The sequence below is a fragment of the Serinus canaria genome, chromosome 5 (assembly GCF_022539315.1).
Source record: "Serinus canaria isolate serCan28SL12 chromosome 5, serCan2020, whole genome shotgun sequence".
Lineage (NCBI taxonomy): Eukaryota > Metazoa > Chordata > Aves > Passeriformes > Fringillidae > Serinus > Serinus canaria.
In genome coordinates, this window is record NC_066319.1 from 29739847 (window position 1) to 29766083 (window position 26237).

Consider the following 26237-nt stretch of genomic DNA (forward strand, 5'->3'; position numbering starts at 1 on the left):
ACCACAAGCGGCGCGCCCGGCGCCGCGCGAGCATCCGGGTTCGGTCCCCTGCGCGCGGGCACCGCCTCGCGCGGGGGGCGGGGCCGAGTCACGTGACGGCGGCGGCGACAGCCGGTCCGGGCCCCGGCGGTGACAGTGGTGACAGCCCGAGCCGGCCCCGCCGCGCTGCGCCCCGCGCCCCGCCGCAGCCATGTCGGCCAAGGACCGCATCGAGATCTTCCCCTCGCGGATGTGAGTGTCCGCTGGGACGGGTCGGGATAGCGCCGAGGGGGGAGCGCGGGGGCTCCGTGCCGTGCCCGAGGCGGCGGGAGCGGCGTGATCGGTGGCTCACGGGGCGCTCAGGGCTCCTCATCGGGGCTCGGCGCTCGGAGTCGTTCTGCCGGTTGTGTGCGCGCTGCGCTGCTGAGCGGGGCTCCCCCGGTTCTGTGACGGAGCCGCTGAGGGCCGCTGGTCCTAAACTTCACATTCCGCTTCCAGGCTCCACATCAGCTCTGTCTGTCCTCAGAGGGCTGTGGCAGGGCCCGGCACCGAGATGCTGGGTGTGAGACTTAAAATCATGTGATTACGCAAACCTTATTTAAAAAAGAACAATTTGTAGAATGTATGTGTAGGAAAAATGGACAAACGGAACCACAGCTTCCCTTAACTTTGCAACAGAGGATACTGCTTTGCGAGAGGTTGGCCATAGAGCGTTAGAAGAAGGAAGTAAAGTGCTCCCAGTATAGTGGACAATCAGGTAATTTTCCAGCTCCAGACAGCAAACTATTTGTCATGAAATCAGATGTCTCCTGAGAGACTTAGAAAGCTGCCGACGTTGAAACTAACACAAACAATTGAATAAAATTGCTGATTTAATAACACTGTTTAGTTTCTCTTTGGAGCCCTCCAGGACAGACAGACTTTGCTTTAAGGGGAAAGGCTGTTTCAAATCTTCTTGCATAAAAGGGGGTTGCTTGCACATAATCTTTATAATATAAAAGATGCCTTGAAGGACAGAAAACCTCAAACATAAAATAATAATTATTCACTCTGTATGAGCTCAGGACATATAAAATAGCAGTTTATATGGAAAAATTAATACATTACATGGTAAATGTTCGGTTTTGAAATTTAGTTTAGAAATAAACTATTGCATACACAGAAATGGATTATTGCATACACTAAGTCATCTGGTCTCAGTCTTGCTCGTTGGTACTGCTTTTTTTCATTCAGTTTAGGTGTGCAAGGAGGGGGCACCTCAATCACTTTTGAAAGGTATCTGGTTTAGTGAGGTGATGTGTCACTGTGGCATGAGGGTGGTCATGTACAAAGGCCTAATATTTACAAGCCTGGTTTCAAACGAGGTGATAGACAATAATGTGGGTGCTGTTCCCAAAGGAATATAAGTTGGAATGGCAAAATAAAGATGTCCTGTGTCTACAACAATTTTTTTAACTGACAGAAGAGGATTTCACAAGGTTTACTTTTTATGTTGGTTTGGGTTTGTTTTTTTTTTTTTTTTTTGTTATAAAGTGGCTTGCTGGTATGAGCCTCTTCTGTGCTGGATATCTTCAATTCCAGAAGCTGCTCAGTTTCCTTGAGAGTAAACAAGACTTTGTTTATTGCACTCTCAGAGCGAGTGAGATCTTGCTCGAACTAGAAGGCCAGCCAGTCTCTGGCAGGTGGTGAACAGAGCAAACAAGTTAGTTCAAGGTGATGACAGCCACCTGCTAGTTGGGAAAGTAAAGTTGCCTTTTTACTCTCTGATTTTTTAAAAATCATAAACATTCATGAAGTATTAATGTTTTTCAGTTAGACTTATTTGGTAGATGTTAATGGAGCTATTCTCATCACATGCCAGTAGATGTGGCCAGTAATGGATTCCACTGTGTAGATAGAATCTTAATTATACTCACTTTTTCCAAGGTCAGAGAGGAAGTGTGTAAGAACTTGACTTAAGCAGTGTCTTTTGTGCACAGTGGCTGCATGTAGAAAGCAGTACAGTTCCTAATTTCATACAAGAAACCTGTAAGTGTGCTACTGGATGAAAAGGTGAAAGCTACAGCTAACTCCCTAATATCCTTTTTAAATTGTTGCTGCTTTGGATTGTCTTTGATAGCTTGTAAATCTCCCATGCCGCATATGAAGCTAAGGAAAACCAGAATGTACAACTGCTGCATCTTCTTGCTCTGTAAAATCAGAACATGGCATCAGCTGTTATGACCACATGAAGAATTTGCTCTGTCTGATTTTGAGAAGATGACATGGCAGTAAAAGAACTTAAAAGCAGTACCAGTGTCACAGTGACAGTGGGTATTTGGAGTAGTTTGATTTCTGGTACTTCTAAGTCATGAAGAAAAATGAAAAATCTTATTTTCTATTATAGAAGCACTGAAAGATGTCTTGTCAATTTTCTATGAGCTTTGACTTCACAGATAATAACCTTGTAGTTCTCATTGATGATGGAGAGTAGTATAAATTCCCTTGATTTTAAAGGGGAATCTAAAATTCTGTCTTGAAGTGGCCATCTTGTTTTACTGCAATGGTGTTTCATGGTTGCTTCATAATTTCCATCATATGCATGTCAGAAAACTTCACATTAGTTTTTTTCCTAATCCCTTCAGATGATGCAGGATGTTTTTTCTTTATTCTTCTGCTTACCAGGGCTCAGACCATCATGAAGGCTCGTTTGAAAGGAGCCCAAACAGGTCGTAACCTCCTGAAGAAAAAATCTGATGCTTTGACACTTCGATTCAGGCAGATCCTCAAGAAAATTATTGAGGTAAGTAAATTAGAATTTTCCTTTGTTTGGCTCACTTTACTGTTCTGTCTGTTGTGCATTCCTGTTCTCCTAACATCATGAGATAAGCTGGAATATAGGACGACTTTCTGGCTAATCTGTTTTTTTAAGTGAGACTACTGAGAACACATGAGCAGAATTATGTTTTTTTGGCTGCAATGATACAGAAACTTGGAAGAGTTAATATTCTTCACCTCTTTCCAGACAGTCTTAGCCTCTGCTTTATTTTGTGTCCCATGTTCCTGATCATGATGCTGCCAAATACTTTAGTATTGGTATTAACATATTCTGTTAATACCAATTAACAGAACATGTTAATTGGTATTAACATGTCCAATTGGTATTAACAGTCCCATTTTTATTGCTTTATCTGGCTTGAGGGGATACTGCACATCTATAATGTTTCCTGCATTACTAGGTACACTAGCAAGCAGAAGTTCTGTTCAGATGGGACTTGTTCCTCTTCTCTTTATGCTGCTAGTTATTTATCCTGGAAAAGGAGTAACAATGTGCCTTGTATTTGCTGCCTTTTTTTTTTTTTTTTTTAATAGACTAAGATGCTGATGGGTGAGGTGATGAGAGAAGCTGCCTTTTCACTTGCTGAGGCAAAGTTCACAGCAGGAGATTTCAGGTGAGGATTGCTGGGCTTCCATGAGATGTCCTACCTGTGGGAAAGAGCTATCAACAGATTATTATTTTCTCTTTTGGAAAAAAAGGTAAATTCTTAAAGGCACCTTAAAAAATATGACAGTGGATGGGTTGAACTAAATTCTGTTATGTAAAGGCAGGGGACAGAGAACTTGCATGATGAAAACTCCCTTGGAAGCCAAACAAAGTGGAAAGATTACCAAAATTTTTGAGAAGGTGTTGCTTTTTGCGGCTTAGAATCAAAAATGTAGGGAAGCAAGAATTTATATCAGAGTATTGGCAATTTGTTAATTTAGTCTTTCTTGTGAATTTGAGGGATAGATGTCATGTGTGTTTTTTTCTGCCAGTAAGTCACAGTGATTTTACCAGTTGTTCTTATCTCCTACCTCGCTGACCTTTGTCTCACTAGGGCCAGAGAGGGCTGTATGCAAGAGGGGAAACAAATCCTTTTCTTCCAGCAGGATACTTTAATTGTATTTTAATAAATTACAGTTCTGTATAGGGTGTTTGTGTAATTAATTCAGATGTTCATGTGGAAGTGTTTAAGATTTAGCTGATGGTACTACCAGCTAATGGGGAAGAGCCAAGTGATCAGACACAGCAGTAATCTGCGTGCTGCTGAAGAAAAGTCTTTTTGCCCTTTCATTTGGATATAGTGCTGTTTCCTGTCCTAACTAGTCACTGTGTTTAGCTATAAACAAGTCAGATTCCACCCTGTAAGTAAACTGGACTTCAGCAGAGGAGTTAGCTGTAGTGAGCTGTTCTTGGAAGACCTTAAGTTACTTTGGATTGCAAGATGAATTGTTGTACAAGTCCAAGTTTGTTAATATGGTAGTGGGTAAATAAACTCATTAATGGTCTGAAAGAACAAATACTTAGAATGTAAAATGAACAAAACGTTGTGGCCTTGGTTTGCATTTAAAGCCTTGAAATTCCTTCACTTTCATTGTGAAAGAAATCTTACAGTTTGATTAGACTCAATGTTATTAAAATAATCTGCCAGACAGCTGGCTAGTTTTTCAGCTATGCTTTGTAAACTTGGTTTAAGACATTTTTAAAGTTACATTTCATGGACTCTGCATCTTTTCCAAACTTTGCTGGAAACCTGTTTCTTTCAAAGCTTCTGTGTTAGCTTTGAAGACTTTGCAGTGAATTGCAAGGAGAACTGAACTGACAACACTTTCCAGGTCCTTGCAGCTATTTGATAACTGATTCATCTTGTATCTAATGATGAGTTAATGAACCACTTCAATTTTCCTGATTGGGACCTGTGTTTTCTTCCTTACAGTACCACTGTGATCCAAAATGTGAACAAAGCGCAAGTCAAGATCCGAGCTAAAAAAGACAATGTAGCAGGTGATTCCTTTCCAGGCCAACTCATAAGGGAATTGTGGGAGGAGATGTGGAAATAGACAGGAATGTATCCAAACAGTCTCCTTTTTTTTCTTACCTATCTGTGGGAACAATTGTAATTTGTTATTTTTTTCACATACAGCTTATGATTTTTATATTTGGTTACTTACCTCTTGTAAAACAAAATGAGTGTGTATAACTGCAGTCCATTTTCTGAATTTCTGGACAAAGTATAACACCCATAGAGCTTTACTGGAAAACAGATCGGGAGTTAAGCCCCAAAGTTAAATTAATTTCAAGCAATTGTCTATCCACACAATTGTCTATAAAGAAAAAAAGACAGATAAATCAGGATTGAATGATTGAAATATACCTTAAGCCAAGAGAACATATTACTAAACATAATAAAATGAGATGAACCAGAGTACTTCCCTGAATTTTTCATGGATCTTGATCTCTGCAAACTCAACACAATTTTGAAGTTCCGTATTATATGTCAAAACCAGCATGACTTAATTCTTCCAAGCTATGTGGGAATATTTTGTAAACAAAGCTTCTGCCATTACATAATCAGGAGCAAAAGGGGTAAAAGTGAGCTGTACTTCATAAATCTGTAACCCTTTATGTCTCTTACATGCATTTTTCTTTGCTCTTGTCAGGCGTAACCTTGCCAGTTTTTGAGCATTACCAGGAAGGAGGGGACAGTAAGTACAACCCAACTGTTTTCTGTCTTTATGTACTTACAGCTAGTCCAGGCTCATACAGAAATATTGTCATGTCTTAATGGTAAGTCAGTTTACATCACAGGCATAGGGGTATTTACTTCCTTTGATGTTTTGCCTGCTCCTGTGACATAAAGGGATTATTAGGAACTTCTAAAAGATTCTGCTTTCTGAAATCAGTGAGTTTTTCAGGCGAGGAGAAGACTTTTATTTCCAGATTTTGAGACTTCTAAGTGTTACTAGAGACATTCACAACATAAACCACTATAAAGACAATTGTTTATGGGCAAAGGCTTTAGCTTCTCATTTGATAAGCTCTTTATATCCCTATAGTGTGTAAGGTGTTAATTTTTATCTAGCAAGGAAACACTATAATAGCAATAGTAACAATTTTTGTTTATTTCAGGCTATGAGCTGACTGGCTTGGCCAGGGGTGGAGAACAGCTGGCTAAGCTGAAGAGGAACTATGCCAAAGCTGTGGAGTTGCTTGTGGAACTGGCCTCGTTACAGGTTGGTGAGGGTTAAAAAAGAACAGGGTCATTGGTTTCTCACTTTTCTAAAATGAAGGTATCATCTTTCAGTAGTTGTAGCTTATTATAGTTCCAGTGCTGTGCAAAGTTGCAAAACTTTTTTAGCCATATTACTGCTTCAGAGAAATCCTTATTCTTTAATGCTCAGAAGAAACTTCTTGGGAGAGTTGGTATTTGTAACTGCTAGTGTGCAGTATTCAGCGTGCTAGTGACATTAGTAGAAAACATTCTGCTTCTATCAAGGACATGGTTTGTAAAGCTACATTATAGACTTGGCTTTCAAGAGCTCTTTGGTTTTGTGTACAGAATTGATGGAAATGTTGAATTTGTCATGTTATGTATTAACTTATTAATCCATTCCATCAGACATCCTTTATTACTTTGGATGAAGCCATTAAAATAACAAACAGACGTGTGAATGCAATTGAACATGGTGAGTATTTTTCCATTTGGGATGCATAACATTTTTCTGTTTCTATGCAAGATGAGGAGCAGGGTCAAGGAAGTCATTCTTTCTTGTTAGAATTTCTCACCAGTTCAAGAATGCTTTCTAAAAAGCATTACAATTAGGCATATTGCAAGAAAGAAAACAATTAAAAGACCAGTGGAATGGGCTGGAGGACAGAGAGATAAATGAGTAAGCAAACATGAGAAAGTAATCAGGAAATTGTATTAAGAACCTACAGGACAAAAGTTTGGAAATATTCTGCAGTCCCTGCTAGTGACTTTGATTTAACTGGTGAAGCCTGTTGATTAGAAGCAAAAGATATGATGTTTCTATATGTTAAGATGTTCCAATAGCTAGCATAATAAACTTCAAACAACTAAAATATATTTAACTTTAAATAACTCTAATGAACTTTAAAACTGTAATGGTGGTGCCCAGTGGAGAGACTGGTGACTTCTTGGTTTTGGATGGAACAGTTCTTATGTCAATACCCTGTTATTTTTCTTTTATCTGAATTCTTTGTTCTTCATATTCTTGTTTGTAAATTTGTTTCTTGCCATTTTTTAAGTACTACTACAATCCCATCATTGGCTGTGATTCCTTTTGCTGCAGTGTCCAGAGTGCTTTGACTGCTTCAAGTTGCTTTCTGAGTTTAGATGTCATGGATTTAATAACTTTTGCATGTACATAGTAATGTATTTCAGTCCATGTTTCCAAATCATCCATCTCAGCAGTTTTTTAATAGACTGGTTTCTTTGAACATACAGGCCTTAACTGCAGCTTATCACTGAGAATATGACTTAGAAAAGGTTTCCTCTGCAGCCTTCCAAATAATTTTGGTGGTGCTGGTAACAGGTTTCTTCTTTCAACAAATGATTCTGACACAGAGCTTGTGCAGTTTGGTGTTAAAGCTGTGTTTAGTGTCTTATCTTTTGTTCTGTGATTGTGTTCTATTTGGATATTTGTTTTCATGATGGCCTTTTTAAATGGGTAATTCTGAGTAAAGGTGCTATACTGAAGTTTCTGAAACAATGTGATGGAAGAACATAGTTGTAATTCAAATTTGCCCGCTTGTCAGGAGTTTTTTCTATTTTGTGTACTTGTCCATTAGGAAATAGTATGATCTTCCATGAAAGACATAAATTTCTCCTAGCCAAAAGAATTACTAGATTGACATCAGACAACATCTGTGCAATACATTAGGTAACTTCCTGGCTAATATAACAGCATCCCAACTTCCTTATATTTTTTTTAGTGATTATTCCCAGGATTGAGCGTACTCTTTCTTATATCATCACAGAACTGGATGAACGAGAACGAGAGGAATTCTACAGGTAAAAGTCTAGTCAAAGCTTAGACTGGTCTCTTCTTAACATAGACCATTCCTCAGAAGGGAGTTAGGAGAACTGTTCACCAAATGTGGAAGCAAACATTGTTAAACATGACCTCATTCTTACTGCAAATGGAGTTTCCAGAGCTAGGCACTCACCAATTACTTGTCTGAAAGTCATAAATGAATCCCTTCCATTAATTTGTACATAGCTATATCATTGTTCTTCCAGAGGGAATGATGTGATACAGTACCCTGAAGTATTCTGCTTTAACAACCAACACCTTTGCCAATACAGTCAATGTTCTGGGCCACCTGAAACAAAAATGTCAAACCTGAAATGAATGAAAGAGGAATGATCTCGATTAAATACAAGCAGAATAGTATAATGCAGTGTTTAGGGACAAGAATATAATTTAGTTTGGTCAAGTTTTTCAATTGCAACAGCTAGCAATAAAAGCCTTTTTTTTTTTCTGCCATTTTGCCAAATTTGGTATTTTGTTACAGAATTTTTGTTTCCTGTGGAACTTTTCCAGGTAGCTTTATCAAATCCAAGTTGTATGGTATAACTACTAACCCGTTGTATGAAAACACATTTGCTTCACAGATAAAGCTGCATTTCTCTTCACAGGCTTAAAAAGATCCAGGAAAAGAAAAAAGTCTTGAAAGAAAAGTCTGATCAAGAACGGGAGCTGCGGAGGGCTGCTGGCGAGGAAAGTGAGCCAGCCAATCTCTTAGCAGAGGAGAAGGATGAGGACCTTCTCTTCGAGTAACCCTGCACAGTTGCTGGGAGCAGGGGACCCATAATACAGAATGTCCAGTTGCAATATAATTCAAGACATGTTGCCTCCAAGATACTTACGTGGCTTCTCATTTGGTGTCCAAGTCTTGAGTTGAATGGATTGTGGATTTCTCCTGGGAGATTAGAAATCTGGGAACTTGACTGCAGCATAGGGGGAAAGCAGAAATGGGTCAGATGCTTTACTGTAAGGAAAGCCTTCTAGTCCATGTTCAGCCTGTTTCTTCACTTAGTAGGAATGACTGTTGATAGCTGTATTTTTTTTGAAGGATGGCTCTGGAGTTGCCTAATCAGATTCATCTAATTGCTCCCCTTCCTAGTACATGCAGAGAAAAATGTTACTTAGGGAGGAAGATGCATGTGATGTTCTTTGCTGCTGAACCAGTAACGTTCAAGTTGCTTATAGCCAAAATTGGCATAGCTCAAGTCAAATCCCTGTAAAGGAAACTCTAGCTTTCTAACCTGTTGATGAAATCCACAGTCTTCTGTGATATATTTTTGTTGCACGATTGTTACCATTGGCCTAAAATATGTATGGTTTTAATTAGAGGTTCTGCCAACATGTGTACTGTCTGTGCTAGAAACAAGTGTAAATTTTAACTGCTAAAATACCTGGTGTCTGGCTCAAGTTGATAGAAGATGGCAGTCTTAAAAGCTTGTGTTGATTTCAAAATAAAACCTCTGCTTCACCCTTTACGCCTGACATGGGAACCACACAGAATACATCTCTTACAGCCTGTGCCCACATTTACTTAATGTTTACGGCTTTAAATAAGTAGCTATGGAGAGAAGTGGCTCTCTCCTGCCAAAAGCACATAGTAAAAAAAACATTAGCTACATGTTGCTGCAAATCTTGTTGCTTCAGTAGGCTGGCAAGCAAAGCAGCGTTGAATACACAGCAGTCCATCCTTCCTGCAATTCTCAGGTCCAAGGTTGATGAGTGGAGTCCAAGAGAGTAGCTGATCAGCAAGCTGTCACTAGACTCTGCTCAGTTTGAAGAGCTGCTTTTCTAAAGACAGAAGCACAGAATCATTTAGGTTGTAAAAGACCTCAAAGATCATTGAGTCCAACCTTTGACTATCACCACCTTGTCAGTCCACAGCCATGTCCAGTCATTCCTTGAATACATTGGTTGTGCTCTTTTTCTTGAAGACACTGGTTTGCAACCAGCACACTGAACACATGCCCCAGAACTAATGCAAGGTCAGTTTCCAGTACTACAAGTCTAGTCTATTCAAGGTAAGCATCTCGTTTTAAACATGACACAGCACTTAACTGCAGATACAGGGTAACTGCAAGGAATAAATTTATATTAACACCTTTAAAAAATTATTTTAGAATTGTATGAATAAGGCCTTTTCTCTTGTGTAGCTGCAGACAGCACAGCTGAATGGTAGGCCCACAGTCTGTTGTAATGTAGAGATCCAGCTTGAAAGAGAGACACTGGAGCTCTGCAGACCTGTTGTTGCCTCTCCCACAGGATGGATGGTGTCAGAAGGTGCACAGAACATCCTGCAGGGCACTGATGAGCCACAGCATGTTTCACACATTCACCAAAGTGGCAGAAAGAAGACTCAAGATCCACTACAAGAAGTAAAATTGTACAGTGATTTATTTTAAATCTAGAAATATTTTACATTTTTACATTAGTGTGCAGTTCATGATGTCTCAAAATAGAGAGTGCAGATATATGTATAAAAGTAAAATGTGGGGCTAACCACAGGTCTCAGTAAAGTTACCTTAATTATTTAAGGCATGGAACCCCCCCATCTAATATTTTTAAAAGTCTCATTTAATTACATTCAAAAATTCTTTATGCAGTTCATTTAACATTTATTTTTAATTAAATCTGGACTGGTAAAAATGCAAATACCCTCATTTCAGTCTGATACAGCTCACAACAAAGCCTGGGTTAAGGCTGAAGACTTCTACCAGTGATGTCTATGTATTTTCTTTTATTCTCAAGGGAACAAGCACACATTTTTCATTAAACAAGACAGAATGATTTCTTACACAAGGTAGTTCCAGGTCCAAGCTGGCAGGAGATGGACAGCCAGGTACATATTTCAGTGCTGCTCAAGCTCTGCCTTTCAGCAGGAGAGAGACAAAGTTAACACTGGTTAAAAGCTATCATAGCACCTCTCTGTGGATGTCAGTGAGTTCTGTGTGCCTCGGGAATTAGGAGAGTAGAGCTCAACTTCAAGCAATATGCTTTAAGTCTACATTCAAAAGCTCATTTGTATAAAAACAGATCCTGTACACCATTTCAGGAAAATGGGAGACAAGCATGAATGAAATAACATTAATGGCGTGATTTGCTGAGACTGATGCTGCCTATAAATGCTGAATACTTAGGGGGGTTCAGCAACTACCTTGAGCTGATTGTGACTGGCAGAATTTTGACAGCACCTACACAACTGAGCTAGGTTAACCTTACTCAACATGTTTACTGCTTTCCACCTTCTTGTAACATTCAATACCCAAAAACCTAATACATTTACAATAATCTTTCTTTAAAAAGGGTAGAATCAATAATATACCTGAACACTGCTGTTGTCACAAACTATGGATGAAACTGAGAACATGCCTGCAATGTGAGGCAAAAAGCCACAATTTTGAATATCCAGCCCTTAGGCTAACCGTAGCACAGAATTATTTCTAATGCTGACTTGAACTAAGATACTCAAGTTTCCACCCCATTTTCTTTCTGAAGCATCATTACTTATCCCCACTAATTGCTTTGCTTTTCAGCCCTAAATATTAATTAAACCAGCAAATACTTCTGCTTTCTAGCAAGACAGGAATGCACTTCTATACTTCAAATTTTCAACACAAAAATGTACTGATTATTAGTTCAGTACCTAGGACAGTTATCTGACAATTTCTTTATATCTGCTCTATACTCTGAGCTCTTTAACTATGGGTGTGAATTTGTTCTACTAACATTTTAGGGCAAGACAGAATGGAAAACAGTAACTGCTTTTTTATCCTTCAACATTAGTCAGGAGTGAACTGCGCATTGACATAACTCCAGTGTTTTACCTGTAGGAACAAAGAAACACTATGGCTAAAAGAGATATTCACAGTTAAGGTTCTTTGTGCTACCCAAACCAGCCAAGATACTATTTCATTTAGTGTCAGCAACAACAGCCCCACTGCAGATACACAGCCACAGCAATTAAACCTTCACAGCCAGAATCATCTGAGGATGCAGAGATGTTCCCACTTGCTTTGCAGAATGCATCAGGACACAGACCTTACCTTTTGTTCCCTTATTTCAAGTTTTTTGTTTTAACCATTAAAAATATTCCTCTTTCTTGTGACTTCTCAGTCAGTTACCAGTGTTTTACACACATTTTCACTGCAGTACTGAGCAAATGCAGGGCAATAAGTTGGCTGGTGAATTACAATACTCATAACACAGTAGCTACATTCAACTATTTTAATTCCAGTTAGTTGTCCATTAGTCCAACAGCCACAAAATGAACCATTTGCAGAGATTAAAAAACCCCACTGTCTTCCAATGTTCAGCACATCAGTCTGTATTAGTCAGTATTCTGTTATAAAACATGAGAATTTTAGTTGACTTTCAAGCAGCACGTCTTATAACTATATATTTTCACAAAAATATAACCTCTGCCTTTCTGCCTCTACAAGTCTGTGAAAAACAGCGGCTCCAATCAGTTGGTATGTTTTAAAGGAAATACCATAAAAATATCACATCTAGAAGTTCAATATAATAGTCATCTTTGATTGGACCTAAAATTACTGTGCAGTCAAATCTGATTTTAAAAGTCTGACTAAAAAGACACAAGGATCGAAATATTTACATTATACACATTTTTCAATACAGTGCTATTAGAAAGTGGAATGTTTGAGAATTAAAATATTAACTCAAGCCTCACAGGGAAGCTCCAGACCAGAGCAGCATCTTCATTCTGTGTATTTTTTGAACAGGAGAGGTTTTCTCATTGACATTTTTCATGTGTAGATTATTCCTCTGCCCAATGATCTGTAGAATTATGCTCCTGAACTAGCATCATGTCCCACAAACTCATTAAGTTAAGTGTTAAATAACATTCATATTTATAACTATGTGACAGCATGGACTATATATATATATATACACACACAAACACACTTAAAATCTTTGTCCTAAGGGTGATTCTAAGTTAAAAAAGTGGATTTATGTATAAAAGTAGTTGCTAGAAAAATCTATCTAAAGCTTTAGAATTTAGTACTGACATGGTCTCCATTTCTCGACCACAGAGAAAGAAAACCTGGACAATCTTTAGATCAGTTAAACTGGCTCACAAGCTGATCAGCGTATTCTTCAATAATACGCAATTTCACTGGCAAAGGATGCTGCCACTGAGGTCTAGAGCTCACATGCATTTGTATTAGAATTGGGCAGACCTACACATGATCTGCTTGGAAAGGTAACTAGATTGAAGTCCATTTGTCCCTTGGAACTGCTCTCATCGTAGCCAGCTGGAGGGCACCCACTGGGGTTCTGTGTCGAGCTTATTTATTAACCGTAGTAACTCTTGATACGCCTTATCAAGATCAGAATTCACAATTGCTGTATCAAAGTAGTGGCCATTGTTCTGTTCCATCTCCCTTGTCTTCTCTATGATTTCTCTGAGCTCTTCTGGCTGCAATCAGAAACAGAGAATTAGTGTAGGTGTGAAAGCTTCTTCCCCACAGTAGCAGCAGGGAAAGGGAACAACTCCATTTCTTTACACAAACACTTCTGGTGTTGCTACTGGCTTTTGAAAAGTTTACAGGAACACTCAACCACATTCCATATTTGAAAACTAAGAGTGTTCAAGACAATCCTGACTGATTGGCTATGAGTGGCAAAGAGTAAATAACTGGCCAGGCTGAAGAAAAAGAGGAAGACCTAGCACTGCTCATTGCACAACACTGATCTCACTGAGGGAGACTGGACCAGTGCAGAACAAGGCAGCATTCAGGTGGCACTACCAACACCTAACAGCCAAAGGAGACAGCTGTCACTGGTGACACTGTTCAATACACAGCAGTGAGAGCCACGCATTTAGGCTGACCAAATCACCATAACATCAGGTGAATAACATTGCAGAAATATGGAAAACACCATTTGGGAGCAAGAAGGGCATATGTTAAAAGCAAGAATATCGCAGTGTAGATAAATGATACAAAGACAGAAGTATAAATGTTTTGATTTCAGAATTTTTCTTACACTTAGATTCTAAAAGTGTGATTATTTTTCTCAGCTTATTTTTGTATTGTATGAAGAAATATTCAGGTATCATTTTTGAATTAATATTCTAGGGAGGATAGTTCAAAAGGAGCTTCAGGCCTTCAAGATTTTTTTCTTAGTCATTGCACACTGATAAAATCAGAGCAACATTAGAGCATACATGCAAGAAATACCCTTTTCATTATCAGGGAATATATTTAACTTGGCAGCATGTACCCAATTGAGATAAATACAACTCCAATACAATTACTCAGAAAGGAAACAGACACAGTATAACACACTGCTTTCTATTGCAAATGGATTCCTTGAATATTGCAACAAAAATCCAGAACATAGATAAGATGCAATATTTATATAAAATAAAGTTTTCTTCATGGCATAAACATGAAGGAGGAAACACCCATTTAAAGACTAGGATTGTATTTGACTCAGGGGCAGGGGGAGGAAAGGAATAAAAGGAAATTTCTTCTGTTCCAACACTTGGACTTTAACGGACTTTTAAATCTTGCACACAAGTAATAAATCACCCTTGCATCAAACACGGAGAGCAAAACAACACAGCCATAGAACACAGTGAGTTATGATTCCTGAGCAACAGCTGTGTCAGGAATGACTCTGAGTTAGGTTGGGAAAATTGTTTTTCCTTAGTATGAACTGCATTATGCTCAATTAGTACTTTGAAGATACTGTGGTGGCAAAGGGTGCCTGCCAATCACTACAGGATTTCAGTTAAAAAGCTGATAATGAACTTATTCCATTGCCTGAGCAATAAGCACTTGGTATATCGTAGCTTGATAAGGAACTTTTAATCTTTGGCTTTCAAGTCCATTCTGCAGAATAACTTCTGAGAAACTAAATAATCTCAAACTCAGAACTTGGACATGACTGGTTAAAAATGAAGAGTGATCCTACAAGATCAAGCATTAAAATACTTTTATCTGAAGAGTTTTGGATTTTCAAGTAAATGCTTTTCCAAAGGCAGGTACATTCTGAAATGAAAACCAGTAATCCTTTGCTCCATAGAATTACTCCCAGGTTTACTCGAGAACAAAACTGAGTTTTCCACAGTTTTGAAATAAAAGGTCATGTTTCTGTACCCAAAAGCAGGGGACCCCAATGCAGACACTGTGCCCCGGGATTACTGAATTAGCAGTGCATTCCCTTGTCTAATACCGCTCACATGCCTTTATGCAAAAGCATCCTGAATGAACCCTTCCTATAGCATGGTCTGCCTACCAACCCGGAGCACGACTACACTGTTCCACTGCAGTGCTAACTGCCAGTACCATCGCTGTGTCCCCATCCCAAGGAAGGACACAGTACACCAGACCTAGCATGGTTTCAGAAGAAGTGTAAGACACCTTACCTTAGGATTTTTCCCTTCTTTGGCCAATAAAGCACGTAGTCGTTCTTGTGAAGGTGGTGCAACAAATATTATATATGGCTTCAAGTCAGAGTTACGTAGTGTTTTCAGTGACTGCAAAAATAGGATCACATATTCGACAGTTCCAGGAAAAGGGCATTTATTGATGCACTATTCACATGCTATAATAGACAATACACTCTTCAAACAACAACTGTACAATATATTAACAGCAACAGAATTAACTGTAACAGCATTCAGAGTTCAGGCACCATTTCCTATGAAATTTATATTCCAACATTTTTCAGCTTCCTGAAACTGAAATATTTACTTTTGGTCAAGAATATTCTTCATAACTGAACTGAAGGAACAGCTCTCTCGGTATCCAAAAGAATAAAAAGCTTAGCTATATTGAAATTGCTGTCGTACAATTCTAAGGAAAGGTATCAGCTTTGAACAGGGAGAAGAGTCTTTAAAAATACTACAGATTACTTGAAAAACTGCAGTTTAACCTTTTCTGTTTTGAAGATTAAAATACAAAACATCAGATGCACTATTGCTGTATGTGCAGCATTTTGTTTTGTCAGGTTTGTCTTGGGATAAACAACTTGTCTCCGAGATAAATTTTTATAGCCACAGAATTAGATAAATTTTTAAAGAGTTATGAATTTTCATCTCATGACATGCTTTGCAATGCCCATGAGCTATGCCAGTAAAGTATCACACGGTCCCAACTGGTGATGACTAACTGATGACTAACTATAGCTTCAATACTACCCGATCTTACTGATATGGCTGAGTTTTAGGGCTTTTTTTGCAGCATCTACAACAGCAGCAGACCTCATACATATGTGTATCAGAAAACAGGCTGCATTCCAGGACTCTTAGCATGCTTGACTAAATTTCCAAATAGAGGTATGCAAGCACAGTTTTTCTCTTCATAACCAAAAGGTCACAGTTAATTTTTTTTTTCCAATACTGTTGATGTGATGTACTTTATTTTTTAACTGTATTTGGAAACTGTATGAACATTCCTGAAACGCAATTTCCGAGTATAATCACAAACAATGTCCCTTCTGTCTTCAAAAACCCCAGAGATCACAGAGTAATTGGAAGATGGAGAGACACAAATCTATTTTAATTAATTTTTAATTTTAGATGGTTTCCAGATACTTAAAAGCTGGTGAAAACTAAGACCCCTATCAACTGCAGCACAGATAAAGATGTGCATATTTGCAAACAAGGAACTGAACAGAGTCAACTGAGCATCCTGGCATAAACATGAATATGGATCTTGAAATACACTCATTTTATAAATCATAGAGACAGATAATTCATAGCAGCATTCAATTAAAACATGAGAGGCAGAAGCTTTGCCATACCTGTGTATGAAGATTTAAAAGGCAGATCTTGCCCGAGTTGATGACTTGCCGCACGGAGTCTATGCTTGTACCGTACAGGTTTTTCTCAAACTCCCCATATTCAATGAACTTCCCTGCAGCTATGTCACTCTCAAATGCCTGTCGGGAGATGAAATGATAATCCCTGCCAGCTGCTTCAGTCTCCCGCCTACTCCGAGTAGTATCTACAAAAAAGAAATTGAGATGGTGATGCATGTATAGAACTGAAAAAAAAGAAAGTTTCTCTCTTAGCAGGCATATTGCTAATCATGCAAACACAAACCCCATGTCCTCCCCAGCCCAACATAAGAAAAATCCATGAAATCTGCGTATTTTATTTTCTACAATAAATGTCCATGGTCAAATTAAGTTGTCAAACTTAATTTAAAGGTCTCTTTTACATTATCTAGAGGAAAAAAATAGTAAACTACAAAAAGAATAGTTTTGACTGTGCAGTTGTGTTCTGAATGTGAAAACAGCTATTAGTTGTTTTTCAACAAATATATATTGCTAAATGGTTTGTAAACATGATCTAGGGTACATTAGACATTAAAAATATAACATTCACTGAAATACAAGTGGTTTGGGAGGACACTAAAGCCACGTAAACTTAAATTTACGCAGGACATTTGATTATAAGTTTTTTGCCCATTTATACTGGCTTCTTTTTAAACTTCTGTAACTCACTCCAATTTTATTGTAACACTGGATTTGCATTAACTTCCTTTTTTCAAGAGCTCAATACATCCTGCCCCAAACCCCCAGGCTCTTAATGACTATTTCCAACACAACAGGATTTGTCTGCAGCCAAGGCTTAGGAGGAGGATCCTCCTGTGCCGTCACACTCACGGGGCACGGCGGTGGCAAAGCGATCCACTTCATTATTCATCAGTCTCTGCCGCAGCTCGTTCTGGCCACAGTTCTGGGGGCCGATCAGAACAATGGGACGTTTCCTATTTGCTGGCTGATGGTACAGCGACATTTCCTCATAGGTCAAAATTTCCTCATTGTCATAATCTAGAGAGAGAACAAGGAAACAGTCACAAAGTACTCTACTGCCAGCTTCATGTACTGCCTGTCATGCAGTATCATATTTCAGACAGTTCCCGAGTCTCTGCCCAGCATCTAACTCTGAGTCACCAAAGCAACAGAAGCCCAAAGATTATCATGTGCCCAGAATGATGAGAATTTTTTGCCTTTCTTGGGAAAAAAAATATGTTTCCACTTATTACTCTTCATATAACTAGTAGCACAAACCCAAGAAAAAAAAGTTTCTAGTACAAGAGTAACACTTTATAGCCAAAGGCAGCAACTCTCATCCCAATCCCAAAGTAGTTTAGTAAGAACACAGCCTATAAAATCTGTCAAGAAAGTTTCCATTTATGATGTTTAATTATGCAGAGTGAGATGATATTAGTAAGCTGTAATAAATTGGTTCATCATTGTAAAACAATGAGTGCTTCTATGCCTAAAAAGCTATCTGTTTTTTCCTCTTATTATCTGATCTTCATTAAGACACCACAAATCCTTTCACTTCTTTTACATCTTTCACTAAATGCTACAACACAACATAGCATTGCTCTTACACAGAACTTCCTGCTAGCATTTCTAACATCATATCCTGAATTGCAGCATTCTCTTCACAATCTTTTATAGTTGTTTATAATTACACACATTGTACAAAAGTTGCTCCTTACCATCATTTTTATTTGCATTGTATAAAACCTTTTTCCGTTTCTTTTTGTTCTTCTTCGCGCACCAGAGCTTTCCTAAACAAAACAAAAATTATGACAATCAAACCCCCATACAACAAAATTCTTCCTATTCTGCCCACGTTTTGGATCTTTAAAGTGGAAAATTTATTCTGCCGTTTTGAGAAGGCATAATATCATTTTGTTGATTACAATGTTTTGGTGTATTAAGCAAATGTCAAGGACTTCGACCAAGTCACAGCAGATGAAGTTCTTTATGAAAAAAGGGGCTTTCCAAATTCTCTACATCATGCTAATCATAGCACACATAGTTGTGAAAAACCCATGTGATTTATACAACAAAGTGTTAAATTCACACTTCTATTTACATGAAGAATTTCAAAGAATCATCCCACTTGTATTACAAAGAAACAAAAATCACACCAGCAGATTTTTTTACAACTCCACCACGACAAGATTCCATGTAGAAACTAATTAACACTGCTACAAAAGATTTTTTTTTTTACTTGGGAAGCACATATCCCACCTGATTTTTCAGGCTCCTTGTCTTCTTCTATGGTTTGCTTCATTGCTTCTCTTTGTTGCTGAAAACTTTTTCCTTGATACATTAAAAAAACCACAAGAATCATTAACATTTAGAAACCATTTTCATGCTTTTTCATAATGACTTACTCATTTAACTCTTTCTTAATCTTTCAAATCTCTGAAAATTGTAGTAGAATGTAACATATAAAAGAAATTTTAAAAGAGAAACCAAAATTGCTGCAAAACTGATTTATTACTTCAGAAATATATTCATCAAGAGAGACTTGCAGAGTATTTGTTGTATACTAGACAGTTTTGCCTGGAAAAGTGAGAGTACAGGAAAGACTACATTTCCCTACTATGATGATGTAATTTTCTAATTATTTTTGTATGTCAAATGTGTTCTATTTATTTTAAATATTTTGAACTTCAATTTAAAATAGATTAAACTGTATTTAAGTCAATGTTTCTCTCAATTTATTCAAGAATCATAAAGTTAGCGTGATATTCTATGGAATTGGAAAAGTCTTTTGTTCACCATGTTTAACAAAGCAGCAGGTCTTTAATGAACTAGGCTGCAACATATATTGCAATGCAAAATTATGAACAGACTTCAGTGTCTGAAAATCCTGTTAGCCAAAGGCCCTCAACAGTGAGAAAGGAAGTCTGTCACAAGTGACTGAAGCCCTTTGTTACACGAAAACATGCTGGAAAGTGACCACAAATAGGTACTGTATCAAGTAGTTTATTTGAAAAGGATGAGCTGCTCCCATCTCCAGAGAACAAGAGGGCTGCAGTCCCACATCTCTGCTGCAGCCAGCAGAGGGAACTCTGCATCTGCTGAGTCCCCATGGTGGAGGAATAAAAGAAGAGGAGAGTAGCTCCTGAGAGGGGCAGTGAAAGCAGTTTGACTCCGCATTTAACTGCAGACACGGCAATGCTCAACAGTAGGCTCTGTTGGAAATGGTTCAAAGACACAGATATATTTAAGACAACAGATATTAAAGAGCACACAGGTCTTTGAAAACCTGAGTATTGCTCTTGTGTGGCTATAATAACTAACTTGACTGACCATCAAGCTTTTTCTAGAGCTTTATTTACCAGGAATAAGTCCTGCCAATGGCTGATTATCTTCATCTCCATCTCTGTAAGCCTGCCACCAGTTTGGATCCTCTTGACTGATCACATGGAGTATGTCTCCTTTTTGAAAAGACAGGCCTAACTCTCGGCAGGGGACGTAAGGGTCATCAGAGGGATCGTAGTCAAAATGCGCTTTCACATGTATCTGTAGGAGATCAAATGTTAAAAACAAGGGAAAACACCCCGGTGACTGCTGAAGAATTAAACCTTCTCTTTCTGTGATTGCTTTAGAGCTATGATATATAAAAACTCCAAGCTTCTATAAAATGGAAACTTTATCTGGGGTATACAGGAGGTACTGGAATGGAATCATTAGGTTAGCAATGGAAAAGACACAGTTGTGCTAAGCTGGACGAACGGCTTGAATTTAACACACATTTTCCTCACCACTGTAGAAGACAATCCCCCCAGCTACAGATTTAAGTTCTCTGCATTCAAAAATTATCAGAGGTATTGTGATTGCTTAAAGTACCTAATAAATACAGAGACTGAAACTCATTTACTGGACTTGAAGTGAAGTTTCACTTGTATTTTGTCAGCAATCCTTAATGTCTGGGCATTCTTTCTTGAAACTGTTTAAGCTATCTTTTCCTCACAATGCATATTCTCAAGTTTCGACAATCCCAAGTTTTTTTAATACATACATTCTTTTATATATATATATATAGACACACACAAAATACAGAAATTCAAAATAAGAAGCTCAGAACTGCAGGAAGTTCTACTTTTACAATTTCTTTCAGAAACTGAGTTAAAATTGTACTAAGAGTTTCAGTTTAAGATCATTAATAATTTTCAACAGTTAATTCAGGTATTAGTTGGATAACAAGCAAAATCAATTTAAATGGCTAAGTTTTAGGTTTGTTCCACAATGTAAAGAACCTTCAGAAGAACTTTTTACACACTACTGGTAAAACAAAGTATGCTTCACCAAGCACACGAGAGCTACATCTGGACAGCTACTTACAACTGTCTCCTTCGCAGGAGGTGGCTTGCTCTGCTGACTGGGAATCAATACGAAGGTCAGAGTACCATGCATGTCAGCCTGAGGGGAAAAAATAGGCTCTTCACATACACTATCAAAATATGGCTAAGGTTAAGAATTTTAATAAATAATACATTTTAGAAAATGCTTTAAAAATTCCCATTAGAAGTTGTTCCTAACAGCACATTATCTACCCCTTAGCTAGTTTAAAATATATAGTAGAGATTAAGATGCAGTGATTCAGTAAGACTAGAAAGCTAAGTGTTGATACTCAGATTTTAAAAGCCTGGCTTTCTTGAATATAAACTATTTCTACTTGAAATGGAGCAGCTGCCGTTCTGTCAAGTACAGACGTAGGAGAAATGGATAATTGTTCTGTTCAAAAATACCAAGAAGTGGGTCTGTAAAATCTAAAAATATATTTAAAAAATTAATTTTTCTAGAATTGTTTAAATGGAACAGTGCTTTCAAATCTAAACATTTCTACTACAATTTTATGCTGTTAACATTACTAAAGAATTCAAAACACTGTTTAAAGATTTTGCTAAGATACTCAAATCTTGCATATGTGAAGTGTTCAATACCAACAGTGTAGTCATCCTTGATAAGAAAGTAGAACATAATAAATGTCTTTATCTTCTTTGTTTACATATTCCATTTGCAAATGTGTTTGCACACAAAAAATATCTTGATAAAGTGCAAGAGACAACCTGTGACAAGGTCTACAGGTGTTTCACGTCACATACACCATTCTATGAACCTTGACACAACAGTTTATCCTGTATAAAACAAGAAAATGCATGTATCTCAGAAAATTCAGAACTAAGGCTTAAATAAAGTAAATATAACCTGAACAAGCTCCATTGCCTGCAAGAAAGGAAAATCCATTATTTTCAGTCCACAAGGAATGTATATAATCTCACAGTGATCATGTGAACAGCCTAGACTAAAAGTCAGGTGTAGTTTATTATCACTTGAGTAGCAAGAAGTGAGGCAAAACTAAGAGAGAAGTAATTTCTTTCTCCTGTGCTTGAAGTGTTTTGGGGGGGTCTGTTTTAGAACTTCATTTCCAGATTACGAAATGAAAACGATGACATATAAAGGATTAAAAATATTATTTTAAATTAGTTTCATTAAAAATATATTCTAAAAATCCACAAGGTTGTGTTTATTTTATTTTTAATTTTCAGCAAATTGATCTTCTCTTATGCTAATGTATTGTGGCTTTATATCTTTTGTTTTTAACCCTAAGCTGCAGGAGCTACTCAGGAGCAGAATAAGCTCTCTGCAGAGAACTAAACCGCCAGACTTGAACTACCTGTTAATCACCTCCAAAACAATGTCTAACTGAAGATGGAAATTGTCCATTAAAAACCAGTGTCTCACTGTACCGTAAGACAACAAAATCTGTGGATATTGCTGTCTACTATTCCTACAATACACAATCTACAGCTGAGCCTAAGTCTTTGTCTTGACTCTGATTTGTCTCTAGAGCATAAACCTACTAAGTAATTTGAAGATTTACTAAATATGTTTCTTCTTTTTCTTCCCCCTCCTCCAAACTCCCTACTAAAAAAGTCCAAGTTGATATTTCCAGTATTTTGTGCCAAAGTCATAAATTCACCTCTTAAAAAAATAAATATTTTTTTTGTATGTTTCCACTTTGACAATATGGTCTTGCCTACTGCAATTGGACCAAAGATTCAGAGTTGGGTTCCAGGTGTCTTGGACACTGATCCAAAGAAGGTACCAGGGAAAAGCATGAAAGAAATGCAGTTGGGCAACATAAAATACTGATGGTAATTGCCAGCTTTTGACATTTTTCTCACAGGGCCATTTGAAAGTAGAGTACCTCTAACTTACTAATTCCTCATGGATTTCTTGCCTAGCTGCTTTTAAACTAAAGTATAATTTTGTCACAAATGGTGTAACAGACGAGAAAATGTCTATGCAAGTTAACTGCTACACATCAGGGCTTTTATCTGGTGGGAAAGAGTAGTAAGTCTAGTCACAAAAAGGTTCCCTGTGATACATTTTATGGTGGGTTAAGTCTGGCCAGCAACTTAAGTACCAACCAGCTCCTAACACACTTCTCTCTCCCAGCAGGTTGAGGGAGAGAATTGGAAGATCAAATGAAAGAAAAAAACTCATGGGTCAAGGTAAAAACAGTCTAATAAGTGAAGTGGAAAAAACCCAACCCAACAAATGACGCAAAAGCAATCAACCACCAGCCAGATTTTACTTCTCAGCCTGATGTTACAAGGCCATTCACATCACTGTGGTCAATTTGGGTCAGCTGTCCCAGCTGTGTCCCCTCCCAACCTCTTGATCACTCCAGCCAGCTGCAGCCAGCAGACAGTGAGAAACAGAGAAGGCCTTGACACTGCATGCACTGCTCAGCAACAGCTGAAACAGTGGTGCATTATCAACACTGCTTTAGTCTAAACCCAGCCTAAAACGCAGCACCATATAAGCTGCTATGAAGAAAATTACCTACAAACCAGGCACACATTTATTACTTGTGGACTGAATCAGAGACAAAGATGAAAAACTATGGCTTTTTAGAGCTAAACAAAGTTTTCTTAGAAATCATTAGAAGTAAGTGTAAAGATAACAGTTTGATTCTTCCACATTTGTAGGCTTCATTTTTGCAGGTAACAGCAATTATACTTGCCAGTATCGTCCTATGTGTCAGAAAGAAAATTTGAAATGGACCTCCACATATGAACACTAGTTACCAGAATGAAAATACTTTTGAGACTAAAAATGAGTAAAATGACAAGCAGAGTCAACAGGCTTAAGACTTATGAAATGAGTATATATAGCAAAGAAAAGGAGAAGTGTTCCAACTCACCAGCAAGTCAAAAACTTCATTAACATCTTTTCCACGGATCTCAATGCCATTGATCTCCAGAACTTCATCCCCTTCATGCAACAGCCCACTCTTCTCTGCAGCACCTCCTTTGACTATGCGACTGATGATAACAGAATCCATTTCATTGCGAACAGTAGCACCCTGTGCAGCAGCAACACATCCTGAATTTATTACATATATGAAACTCAAAGCCATCTATTGTATATATTCCAAGCACATGGAAAAACTATGCTGAAAGAGAATGCAAGTAACAGCTTGGATGTATACACACACTGCTTCAGTTCAGAAAGAATCACTGTGTAACTCTTTCAACCTACACCAAAGACTGAAGAATTTAATTGCTCAACACCATAAGAGTATTTATTTTTTTATAAACATAGTCCTAAGGAAACTCTTATTTGAGAGATGCAAATAGCAGATGATAACTGCTAAACAAACCCCAAAAGCAGAAACCAGCCAACCAAATAAACCTACACCTCGCTGGCACAAGGTTTAAGCTCCCTGCAGCAAGCTTGGGATAATGACTTGCCAAGAAGATCTGTCAAAACCCGAGTTGATAGAAGCTGTACAGATTTTACATGGTAGTATGGCTACTGCCCAATGCAAGCTAAACACAAGTTTACTGTCTATGACTGTTTCTGGAGGGAGGGAAGAGTGTTTACAAGTTAAACACTACCTTGGCATTTGAATTCCTAACATTTCATAGCAATCTGGAAAGGACAAAAAGGCTTACTTCCTCTACATACAGCGGAGTAAGCACCACTACTTACCAAGGGAATATCCCGAGCTTTCTCAATGCGAACTATTTTAACTGTCTCCCCTCCATACATGCCAACATTCTCATAAATCTTTTCATCTGTCAGAGGCTCTGGTTGCATTTCTTGTTCTGCAACCTTATCATGAGCCAGGAGAAGTGCCTATTGTTAAACAAAATCAGCTCAGTTACAGAAAATATCACACTTGATATGCATACAGATTAGTAGATGAAATTCTGCAATTTCAAGAGTCTACGAAGGTTATAGAACTTTGACTCAAGCAATAAAAAAAAAAATCATTTATCACAGCAACATAGAACCTACTTTTTTTCAAAACTTTCAGATTAGAAAATAATATAGAAGCAATACTGAACACAACTGTGAATGTACTTCTATCTTATCTGTACTAAAAAGCCAGACATCGGTTTATTATGTTTGTGTCTGCAGACTCAGAATAAGTTTTGCAGAGAAAACTACTTTTACATCACCACCCTAGGACAAAATTTCCTTTATGCACCCTAAGGTAAGCATGAAACAACTGCCAAAGGTAAGAACAAACAGCAGCATGTGTGGCCCTGCTCCCACTGACCTACTCCTACATTGTTTATGTGCAAATCACCCTGTAATACATATAGACTGTAGCCAGGGCTGAATACAACAATGTACTACAATAATGTACTACACCTCATTAAAAGTTCCATTAGTTTCTGGAAATTGCAAATTCCTTATCCTAGAAAAATTAGGGTTGAGGAATAAAATTCATCCTTGCCCAATCAGCCCAAGGCAAAAAGTAACTTACACTGAAAACAGCATCAAGAAATAGATCCATTAGATTAGAAGTTTCATTTTGTTTTACCTGCATGTGAGGGGCATTCAGCAAAGCATTAAGCTCCTGTCCATCCTTATGGTGGCTGGGTTTCAAAACACTCTGTACCTAAAAAGAAATGGAGCAGGAAAACTCTAAATCTAGCCAGAGATTTACCAATCCTCCCTCTCCTACTCAAGCACAACCCCCTACTTGCAATTGCTCATTTTGCTGAAAGTATATCCATGTACTTGTTACACTACTGCTGATTAATCTGGTGCACATTAGGAAAACATGCAATGAGACCAGACCACAGGACTAACCCAGCACATCTTGCCTCAGTAATAATCTACCAAATCTAACTTGGTATCCAGTACCTCACACAGATTTTTCAATACCAGAGATTGACAATGAGCTCAGATATCACAAAGATGCACACAAAAAAATTAAACTCTAGACAGTGGAAGCTGGTGACTTCATGGCAGTTAAATCAGTCACAATGAAGTGTATTATGAGACTATGGTGGGCTTTTAAATTGGAGTTATTTCTTATTAAAGTGACTAGCCTTCCTCTTCCTTAAAAGTAGACTATCATATTCTAATTATGCAAACTACTTCCACCAACAGGAAGGCCAAAGATTCTGAGACAGGTTTTGCAATGCATCCTGGAGCTCTTGTCTCAGGAAGTGCGCAAATCAAAACTTCAAAAGGTCCCTCCCTGGAAACCTGATTTCTTTGGCTGGTTTCAAAATAATCCACACTAACACAAGGACAGTTTTTGCTCAAGCAGCTTCAGCTGCCAAAGTAAGTTTTCTTTCTCATAC

The 26237-nt window shown here is 38.0% G+C and overlaps 2 protein-coding genes across 3 annotated transcripts in view; one reads left to right on the plus strand and one right to left on the minus strand.

Moving 5' to 3' along the window:
* Positions 1-65: 65 nt before the first annotated feature.
* Positions 66-9305, plus strand: ATP6V1D (ATPase H+ transporting V1 subunit D). The gene is made up of 9 exons (XM_030240025.2): positions 66-231; positions 2644-2761; positions 3331-3410; positions 4716-4783; positions 5440-5484; positions 5909-6012; positions 6399-6465; positions 7736-7814; positions 8442-9305. Exons 1-9 carry the CDS (start codon positions 191-193, stop codon positions 8581-8583), a joined length of 744 nt encoding a protein of 247 aa, XP_030095885.1. The 5' UTR covers positions 66-190; the 3' UTR covers positions 8584-9305.
* Positions 9306-10203: 898 nt separating this feature from the next.
* Positions 10204-26237, minus strand: part of PALS1 (protein associated with LIN7 1, MAGUK p55 family member) — a 53165-nt gene continuing 37131 nt past the window's right edge. For both annotated transcript variants that reach the window (XM_030240024.2, XM_050974721.1), the window contains exons 4-14: positions 25466-25543; positions 24625-24771; positions 23834-23995; positions 20962-21039; positions 19956-20139; positions 18856-18927; positions 18315-18386; positions 17467-17634; positions 16600-16802; positions 15221-15331; positions 10204-13264 (exon numbers count right to left, since the gene is read on the minus strand). In XM_030240024.2, coding sequence (XP_030095884.1) covers positions 13088-13264; positions 15221-15331; positions 16600-16802; positions 17467-17634; positions 18315-18386; positions 18856-18927; positions 19956-20139; positions 20962-21039; positions 23834-23995; positions 24625-24771; positions 25466-25543 — 1452 coding nt within the window. In that variant the 3' untranslated portion in view covers positions 10204-13087. The remainder of the gene's footprint in view (positions 13265-15220; positions 15332-16599; positions 16803-17466; positions 17635-18314; positions 18387-18855; positions 18928-19955; positions 20140-20961; positions 21040-23833; positions 23996-24624; positions 24772-25465; positions 25544-26237) is intronic.

What these genes read in the sequence shown, in the direction of transcription:
- ATP6V1D (XM_030240025.2), top strand. Translation starts at nt 191, where the DNA reads ATGTCGGCCAAGGACCGCATCGAGATCTTCCCCTCGCGGAT. An exon ending in TAAAAAAGACAATGTAGCAG is followed by an intron (nt 4,784 to 5,439) that starts GTGATTCCTTTC and finishes TGCTCTTGTCAG; the next exon opens with GCGTAACCTTGCCAGTTTTT. An exon ending in TTACCAGGAAGGAGGGGACA is followed by an intron (nt 5,485 to 5,908) that starts GTAAGTACAACC and finishes TGTTTATTTCAG; the next exon opens with GCTATGAGCTGACTGGCTTG.